General features: G+C 43.0%; 1 protein-coding gene across 1 annotated transcript; it reads left to right on the plus strand.

Moving 5' to 3' along the window:
* The first annotated feature begins 9,334 nt into the window (after positions 1-9,334).
* LOC138885267 (uncharacterized) lies at positions 9,335-9,997 on the plus strand. Its single transcript, XM_070166200.1, has 2 exons — positions 9,335-9,617; positions 9,780-9,997. The coding sequence occupies exons 1-2, from the start codon at positions 9,335-9,337 to the stop codon at positions 9,995-9,997; spliced, it is 501 nt and encodes a 166-aa protein (XP_070022301.1).
* The last annotated feature ends 472 nt before the right edge of the window (positions 9,998-10,469 follow it).

Raw genomic sequence — 10,469 nt, forward strand, 5'->3', positions numbered from 1 at the left:
TTCAAGTGGCGACTCCAAAAAAAATGAATAATCCCATTTCAAATAATGTCACTTTAATTGAAAAAACTCCCTTATACCCTTCCGCGGGTAGGAAAAAGGAGGTGTGACAGCTCTGACGACTCTGCTGGGGATCAGAACCCAGAATCTCTGGTTTAGGGTTCAGAGTTCAAACTTGGAATAACTGTTATAGTTGGCTTTTATTTATTATCTGATTTTTACATGTTTGAACCTAATGTGCTAAATATTGCTTTTTATTGCTTTGATATTGCTTGAATTGTATATAAAACTGTTACAAAACCCTCTTCTCTCTGAGTCTTCTAAATCATCTGGGAAGTGTACACTTCATTTGACTTCTTTTCTGTTAGAGTCATATCCCAATTTTAGAACGAGGTTCGGACAAGTTGCAAAGCCGGAGAAGCTTTTGTATTCCTGGTACGCTGCCCTCCCTCGGCTCGAGTTGTCCGCTCGAGTAAGCCAGGTCTAGAACAAATAAACCCACGTTTTTAAACATAGTATAACATAACCTCATGCTGGATCCCTAGTGGGAACGTTTGTTTGCATCACATGCATCTGACTTTGGGGACTCAACACATGGGTTGGGTCCGTCTAGGACAGGTGTACCCAAATTAAAAAGACCATCCTGATGCATCTTACGTACTACTTGTGCATCTGTTTGTTTCGGCTTGCATGTTGACCGGTTTCTTGAATAGGGAAAGAAAATCAAAAAAGAAAAAAAACAAACAGAAAAAAAAAGAAAATCAAAAAAAGGTGAGAGGTAGGCATTTATAAAATTCTGAAACTCTGCCAAAATTTTGAAAAAAGAAAGGTCATTTCAAAATGAGCCAAAATTTTCAAGTGTTATGTTTTCCTTGTTCCGTCAAAATTGGCCGAACTACTCAAGTTTAATTCTCATCGGATGTGGGATACGTAGGCAACCCTTATCGGGTCCAACTCTTTTTTGCAAAAATAACCCAAAAAAATAGGAAGTGTCGCTGTTTTGTCATAAACAAATTAGGTGGCACCATTCTTGTCCAAAATAGCCAAAATGCCCCAAAAAGGGTACCGGAAGGCTGTCTCTGCAAGAATAGCCACCTAGGGTCCTTTTCCAAGATTTCAGTTGATTAACAAACACAACCTAAAATTTTTTCTTTCTTAAGATGCTGAAGGGCTGTATTCACAAAAGTGTTTTTGTGTTAAATTTTGTGAAAATTGGTGTTTTTCTCTTGAGTCAAAATGAATCACAGTCTTTAAATCAATCGCCTTAAACAAATGTGCAAGATGAGCACAATTGAAAATGAACCTTTCACGGTCCGCGAGGAAATCCCGTTAGAACTACATATATGGTGGCATGATTTAGGGGAAGTCAGCAGAAAAACTGTGATAAAAGCTTTGGGTGGTCTTGTTGGGCTTTTGAAGATTAAGCCGAGGAAGGATATAATTGAGGTTTTGATACCCTTCTGGGACCCAACACATAATGTATTCCATTTTGCTAATTTCGAGCTAACTCCTACGCTTGATGAAGTAGCGGGCTACACTAGTTTTAATGGGAATCTCAGAAATCAATACCCGGTGGTACCTAGAACAGTGACTCCTCATAAGTTTCTGGATCTTCTAAGCATCAGTCGGGAAGTGTAAGACGGAAATTTGGCTAAGGGATTTTGCACATTCTATTTCTTGTACTGATGTTACGGGAATCCCCACGGTTTTGAGATGCCAGATACCGGTCTTACTCATTCGGAAAACAAAGATAAGTGGGAAACTCGGCGGGGACTGGCTTTTATAGTGGCATTCCTGGGTGTTTTGATTTGTCCAAGAAAATATGGAAACATAGAATTGGGGCTTGTGGGGATAGCTGACTTCATGACTAAAAAGGCAAATGGCACCATTGTACCGATGATCTTGGCGGAGATTTACCAAGCTCTAAATGTTTGCCGAGAAGGAGGAAAGTTTTTTGAAGGATGCAATATGCTCCTACAGCTTTGGATAGAGGAACATCTTTGCCACTGTCTAGGGTACATGAACTGTGGCATGACCCGTCTTACATGCATTGAAAAACATGAACAACGGGTGGAGGGCTATGAGTTTCCGGATGGTACGGAAGCGTGGTTTGCACATTTGAGCTCCTTGACTACAAACAAGATTAAATGGACATTCAGGTGGCTCTAGGTCAGTGAAGTCATTTATATGTCGGTCGAGGTTGTTTTCTTCTATTGATGGGTCTCCGGAGCATTCATCCTTACGCCCCGCACAGAGTTCTACGCCAGTTAGGCAGGTACCAGACCATCCCACATGATGAGGATTTGAGTCAGCAGGTCATCGAATTGGAACTAAAGGTTGCTTTCCCAGAAGAAAGGGTGCGTCGAATTTGGCATCAATGTAGGTTCTTAGAGCCAAAGACTTAGGTACAAGATCTATCCAGAGGCGAGTTGGAGCCTAGTTACACAGCTTGGTATGGTAAAAGGTCCCAAATCCATCTAGAGCCCGAACGGCTCGCACAGAGGCCCCATGTCCAACAATTTAGTGATGGAGCGCAGGAGCAATGGGCTTGGTTGGCAAAAGAGGCAAGCTACAGAGCCACCATAAGCAAATTGGAGGGACAGATCCGGGATCTTAAATTTGACAAAAGTGTACAGGCCGCTGCCGACGAAGGGGAGAAGAAGAAATTGGCTCAAGAAAATAAGGTCCTTCGAGCACAGATCCAAAAAATGAAAATAGCTGTTGAGAATCAAGAAAGGAGACAAAAGGATGAAAGACTCATAAGTAGTCTCAAGAGAAAAATAGATGAGTGTGAGGATGATCTGGAAAAATTCGAGGGTAATCTGGCGAGAGCCCGGGCACAATTAGTGAAGAACGCAGAGGGGCGAGCAGAGTTTGTCCGGCAGTTGAAAAGGAGATACGAGGGAACAGTCACCAATTTGAAGAAAAGGCTAACTACCCTCGAAAATGAGATGGCCAAGCAAGCTAAGAACTTTAAAGCAGAAAGGGAAAATTGATATGCATTAATGTCCCATCTGGAGGAAGATATGCAGCAGTTGCAAGGTCAAAACCAACGTGATGCCCAAGTGCTAGAAGCTAGGACTCAGAAAATAGGGCGTTTGCTCCAAGAAAAGGGTATCATCAGGGAGAGGGTTAGAGTCATTGCTGACTACATCATCATGAAGTGCCATGAATGTGATGACATGACTAGAACCACCTTCTTTGCTGCAGTAATGACCTTTGTTCGCCAAATAATGAGCGACCCGGAGTGTCTTCAAGGGGATCTTGCACATAGGCCCGTGGCACGACCGACTGATGTCCCGCGGGCCCCTGGAGCAGTTGAGGAATTGATGTATTCATGATTTTCATTCGAGTCTATATTTTCATTTTCTTGTTGGAGTCTGTTAGTCTGTTTCGGGTCTGTATTTTCATCTTTCTGTTGGAGTCTGTTAGTCCATCCTTTTCGAGTCTATTAGTTTTTATGATTAAATTCGGTAGGGTAAGTCGTTGTAATCAAGACACTTTTGAAAAACCCAAAATGTTTTTTTATATTTACACTTATCCCCCAGAACTACGCTTGGTCTGATTCATGCGGCGTCATAATACGTAGGCAATCTCCATAGGATTCGATCATAACCATGAAAAAAAAGAGGAAGAAAGAGGAAAAAAAAAGAGAGAGAAGAAAAAGAGAGAAAACAAGAAAAATCGGGAAAGAAATAACGGCAAAACAAGAGAGGAAGATGAGAGAATAAAGAAAAGCAAGAATCAAGCAAAGAAAAGCAGGAATGAAAAAAAAGAGAGAAGTTGCAAATGAAAATTAGGGAAAGCCGGGATGATGCAAGAAACCAATCAAATGCATTATAGAAATGGTTAACTGCTTAGGTGCATTGCATCCCTAACGTGCGTTTGCCTATTTGTTAAGCCTTAATCACTAACAAGTTTGTGGTTGTCATCAAGTCCAAGCAGGTGGTTAGTTTGTTTGGCATTCTAACAACTCATCCATACAACACCAGGTCCAAAGACAAGTTGATCATGGCTAACCAACAACTGGATGCAAGTGTTATTGATCCGTCAAGAGAGGGGGAAGAGTCTGATGTTAATTTGAAAGAGGAGTTGTATAAGCTGAAACACTAGATGGCAGAGATGTACCAATCACGGGTAAAAGGGAATCCACCACCATCCTACCCCGCCTACCCTACTTTCGTCCCGCCGCTGGCTCAATCCCAAAAACCTCCTACTATTGATTCATCTCCGGGCTTTCCCATTTACCACCACTACCAAGGCACCACCTCCCAAACCCCACAAGTACACCACCTAAACCAGTCTCATACCCTCCTCCACCAGCCACCCTTGTTTTTGTGGCACCCCCACCCGCTACACTCCATCGATCCTCCAGTAAACCTTTATTCCAGACCCAGGATAACCAATACTACCCCCCGGAGCCTACTTTCAAGGCCCTAAAGCCTTGATCCTATACTCCTCGTTTCGACCTCCCTGTAGAGACTGAGAAACCACCTAAGAACCCAGAGCAGGAGGAGATGTTCAGGAAGGTTAGAAGTCTGGAGCAGTCATTCAGAAACATGCAAGGATTGGGAGGCCAGGTGAGCATAGCCTACAAGGATTTGTGTATATTTCCCGATATTCAATTGCCTGTGGGATTTAAGATGCCTAAGTTTGATTTGTATGACGGGCACGGAGACCCGGTGGCCCACTTGAGGGGATTCTGTAGTAAAATGAGAGGAGCTAGTGGGAAAGATGAGTTGTTAATGGCAAACTTTAGCCAGAGTCTGAGTGGTTCGGCATTGGAGTGGTACACTCGTCAGGATCACAGCAGATGGTATACCTGGGATGATTTGGCTTAAGTATTCGCCCGTTATTTCCAGTACAACATTAAGATTGTTCCAGACCATTTGTCTTTAACTAAAATTGAGAAGAAGCCTAGTGAAAGTTTCAGAGAATATGGCTTCTGCTAGAGAGAACAAGCGACAAGAGTTAACCCCTCGATGGAGGAAAGCAAAATGGTGGAGTACCTTCTACAGGCTCTGGAGCCCACTTACTTTGGCCATCTGATATCGGCCATAGGCAAATCGTTCAACGAGGTAGTCACCATGGGTGGCATGGTGGAAGAGGGCTTAAATCAAGTAAATCATGAGTTACTCGGCTATCAAGGCAACTACCCAGGCCATCCAAAACTGTACTGGGAGAGTGATTGGAAAGAAGAAGAAGGAAGATGTGGCAATAATTAATTCAGGATCATGGTTTGGACCCAGGGGCCTGTCATAGCAATATACCCAGCCTCGACCCCATCACCAAACCTACACTCAAACCTCATATAATCCACCCAAACACTACCTCCCGTCACCAGACCCTCATATTTTTGTTCACCACGTCCAGACATATACCCAACCTCCTGCGTACACACAATGGCGTGCCCCATCCCCACAGAACACCTACCCAGCTCCACGAAATGCTTACCCACCCCCACAAGCCTACCGAAACCCTACCAGTCCCGGTTTCTGACCCAATCCAACATTCAAAAATAAGAGGTTGCACCGAAAGAAAACCTTCACCCCATTGGGAGAATCTTATACCAATTTATTCCATAGATTGAGGCAGTTGGATATGCTGAGGCTAATTGAGTCGAAATTGCCAAACCCTCCTCCAAAGAATCTTGATTATTCTGTGAGCTATGAATATTGTTCTAGTACTCCGGGGCACGATACGGAGAAGTGCTGGAACTTGAAAAATGCCATCCAGGAGCTTATTGACACAAACTGGATTGAAGTCCAGACTCCAGAGGCACCCAACGTCAACCAGAACCTATTGCCAACCCATCAGGAAACAAACATGATCGAGATAGTACATAAGGGAGGGGAGCCCAAGAAGCCTTCACAGATAGTCAGGATGATTCGGTCCAGTGAGGTCAAGCCATTTAAAAAATCAATAGTTGAAGGATCAGTGAACAAGTTGAACAGGGCAAACGGTGAATCATCTGTGTTAGTCAAGGAAGGATCCCCTAGTGATGTTGCGGCGAAGTAAGAAAAGTCAAAAGTAGTTGTGCCAGGAGTGGCAAACAAGCCTATCATAATTGTAGAGGGTGCCCGTACGGATCCTGTCATCATCAAGCCTATAACCTAGTTGTCGGTAATCAGCACCATGGCCATCCCATAGAACTATGAACGGGTGATAGTGACCTATAAGGGAAAGGAAGTGAAAGAAGAAGTCAATGAGGCCCAGGGATTAACTCGTTTGGGGAGATGATGTACTCGGAAGAGTTAAGGAAAGCTAAAACATCCAGAGATAACCTAGTTCTAGTGAAGAAAGCAGTGACTGAAGAAAAGGCGGAGGAATTTCTGAGAAAAATGAAGGTACAAGATTATTCCATCATGGAGCAGTTGAGAAAGATGCCTGCTCAGATTTCATTGTTGTCATTGTTAATCCACTCAGACGAGCATCGTCGGGCCTTGATGAAAATTCTGAACGAGGCTCATGTTCCCGACAAAATTTCAGTAAACCATCTGGAAAAGATCGCCAACAAAATATTTGAGGTGAACAGAGTCACCTTCTCTGATGATGAGTTGCCTGTGGAAGGTACTGAACATAATAGAGCTCTCTATATTATGGTAAAATGTGAAGATTCTGTGGTTACAAGGGTATTAGTTGACAATGGTTTCAATACAAACATCTGCCCTCTCACTACTCTGAACAAGTTGAAAGTGGATGATGAGAGGATTTACAAGAACAACATCTGCGTTCGGGGATTTGACGGTGGAGGGAAAGATTCAGTTGGTGATATAGTGCTTGAGTTGACAATAGGACCGGTGGAATTCACCATGGAGTTCCAGGTGCTAGACGTAGCTGTCTCTTACAATTTGCTATTAGGTCGACCTTGGATTCATGCCACCAAAGCAGTCTCGTCCACTCTGCACCAGATGCTCAAGTTTGAATGGGATAGACAAGAGATCGTTGCGCATGGTGAAGATAACTTGTGTGCTCACAGTGATGCCTCTGTCCTGTTCATTGAAGTTGAAGATGACAAAAGGCCTTGGGTCTATCAAGTTTTTGAAACAGTGCCAGTAGAGAAGGTTCTAGAAGGGAAATATGTTCCAACCCCAAAGATAACCTCCGCATCAGTCATGGTGGCCTTTGAAATGCTGAAAAATGGCTTTGTGCCCGATAAAAGTCTGGGTGCATCTCTACAGGGTATCATACAGCCAGTGTCCTTCCCTAATAATTTGGGTATGTTTGGTCTTGGATTCAAACCTACAACGTCAGATGTGAAAAGGGCTAAAAGGTTGAAACAGAAGGTGTGGGCACTTCCAAAGCCTGTTCCACGTCTCTCCACGTCTTTTGTCACGCCCGGTGCTAGGAAACGCCCAGTGATGGCAGTTCCAAGTTCTGTGGTTGACATTGATGAGGAGTTAATTAAAAGGTTCCAGAGGTTGTTCGATGATGTGAACATGATGGAAGTTGGAGAAGGTTCTAGCAAATCGGACGTGCAGTTCGTCAGGCCGAATGCAAAGCTTAACAATTGGAAGGCTACTCCTCTCCCTACCAGGAAGGAGTCTTGGTAGTTTGTTTTGTTTTCCTTTCTATCTGGGTCATTCCAGGGTTGTGACTCAGACTTTTATTTTTCGCTTGTTGATGTACAAAACCTTGTTATCCTTTATTTTAATGAAATGCAATTTCCCTTTCCATCACTCCTGATAGTTTTATTTTGTTTTCTTTTTCTTCTTTGTACAATTTTTATGCTAGTTTCAATGACATGACATGCATGAGGAATCTTCAGCCCAGTCTTAAAAGTCAACCTAATTCTGAAATAATAATCCAAGAAATAGAGTGTGATGATGAATCAGAATATGATGAGGATGAGGCCTTTGAAGAGATTAGTAAGAAACTAAGTCATTTTGAAGAAAAACCCAAGCCTAACCTGAATGATACATGAGCAATCAATTTAGTGGACCCAGATAATGTCAGAGAAGCTAAGATAAGTGTCCATCTTGAACCACAAATCAGGGAATAAATAATTAAAGCATTGTTTGAGTATAAGGATATTTTTGCATGGTCGTATGATGACATTCCAGGTTTAAGTACCGATTTGGTGGTCCATAAATTGCTAATTGATCCAGCATTTCCTCCTATTAAGCAGAAGTTGAGAAAGTTCAAAAGTGACATGAGTGTAAAGATTAAAGAAGAGGTCATAAAGCAACTTGATGCAAAGGTCATTCGGGTCACGCGGTATCCCACGTGGTTAGCCAATGTTGTGCCTGTGCCAAAGAAGGGTGGTAAGACCAGAGTGTGTGTTGATTACCGTGATCTCAACAAGGCAAGTCTAAAGGACAACTTCTCATTGCTGAATATCCACATTTTGATCGATAATTATGCCAAGCATGAGATTGGGTCTTTTGTAGATTTCTATACGGGCTATCATCAGATTTTAATGGATGAGGAAGATGCGGAAAAGACGTAATTCATCACGCCATGGGGAACATACTGCTACAGGGTCATGCCTTTTGGTTTGAAAAATGCTGGGGCAACTTACATGAGGGCTATAACAACCATATTCCATGACATGATACACAAGGAGATCGAGGTTTACATGGATGATGTGATCATAAAGTCCAGGAAGCAGTCTGACCACGTTAGAGATTTGAAAAAGTTTTTCCAGAGGCTCCGCAGGTACATCCTTAAGCTCAATCCTGCAAAGTGTGCATTCGGTGTTCTATCGGGGAAATTGTTGGAATTCATAGTTAGTCAGCGGGGCATTGAATTGTATCCGTCAAAGATCAAAGCTATTCAGGAAATTCCATCTCCAAGGAACAAGTCTGAAGTGATAAGTCTATTAGGGAGGCTGAACTACATCAGTAGGTTTATGGCTCAGCTCACGACAGCTTGTGAGCCTATCTTTAACCTGGTGAAGAAGGATATTGCGGTCAAGTGGACTGATGAGTGTCAGGAAACATTTGATAAGATAAAGGGGTACTTGTCAAAACCACCTGTGTTGGTCCCACCAGAATCGGAAAGACCTTTTATTCTGTATTTGACGGTCTTGGATAATTCATTTGGTTGTGTATTGGGTCAGCATGACATCACTGGCAGAAAAGAGCAAGCGATCTACTATCTCAACAAGAAATTCACATCTTGTGAGGTTAAGTATACTCCCCTTGAGAGGACGTGCTGTTCCATGACTTGGGTAGCACAGAAGTTGAAGCATTATTTGTCATCCTACACTACTTACCTCATTTCTCGTCTAGATCCTTTAAAGTACATCTTTCAGAAGCCTATGCCCATAGGGAGACTTGCAAAGTGGCAGATTTTGCTCACAGAATTCGATATTATCTATGTGACTCGGACCACGATGAAAGCCCAAGCGTTGGCAGATCACTTGGCCGAAAATCCGGTAGATGAAGAATATGAACATTTGAGGACTTACTTTCCTGATGAAGAGGTGATGCACATTGACAAGGTCGAGAAGGAGGAAAAGCCCGGTTGGAAACTTTTCTTTGATGGGATCGCTAATATGAAAGGCGTTGGGATAGGAGTTGTACTCATTGCTGAAATAGAGCATCACTACCCTGTCACTGCTCAGCTTCGTTTCTATTGCACCAACAACATGGCCGAGTGCGAAGCGTGCATTCTGGGTTTGAGATTAGCTATAGATATGGGAATCCAGGAAGTCTTGGTCTTGGGAGACTCGAACCTTCTGGTGCACCAGATTCAAGGAGAATGAGAGACGCGGGAATTAAAGCTTATACCGTATCGACAATGGCTGCATGATCTTTGTCAACGGTTTTGATCAATAGAATTCAAGCACATTCCAAGGAACCATAATAAGGTTGCTGATGCTTTGGCTACCTTGGCGTCAATGTTACATCACCCAGATAAGGCTTATGTTGACCCTTTGTATATTCAAGTCCGCGATCAGCATGCTTACTATAACATGGTGGAAGAAGAACTTGACTGTGAACCTTGGTTCCATGATATCAGAGAGTACATCAGAATGGGGGTATATCTGGTATAGAGCACAGGGGATCAAAAGAGAACAATTCGTCGATTGGCAAGGGGATTTTTATTCAGTGGGGGAGTTTTGTACAAAAGAACTCCAGATCTTGGGTTGTTAAGATGCATAGTTGCTAGACAAGCCACAACCATCATGACCGAAGTACACTCTGGGGTTTGCGGGCCGCATATGAGTGGGTATATTCTGGCAAAGAAGATTCTTCAAGCGGGTTATTATTGGCTCACCATGGAGCGAGATTGTATCAGTTTTGAGCGCAAATGCCATCAATGCCAGGTACATGGAGATTTGATTCATTCTCCACCATCTGAATTGCATACGATGTCCGCACCGTGGCCCTTTGTTGCTTGGGGTATGGATGTCATCGGACCAATCGAGCCAGCATCATCCAATGGACACAGGTTCATTCTGGTGGCCATCGATTATTTCACTAAGTGGGTTGAAGCTAAAACTTTCAAATCTGTGACCAAGAAGG

This window comes from Nicotiana sylvestris, chromosome 2 (assembly GCF_000393655.2).
Source record: "Nicotiana sylvestris chromosome 2, ASM39365v2, whole genome shotgun sequence".
Taxonomy (NCBI): Eukaryota; Viridiplantae; Streptophyta; class Magnoliopsida; order Solanales; family Solanaceae; genus Nicotiana; species Nicotiana sylvestris.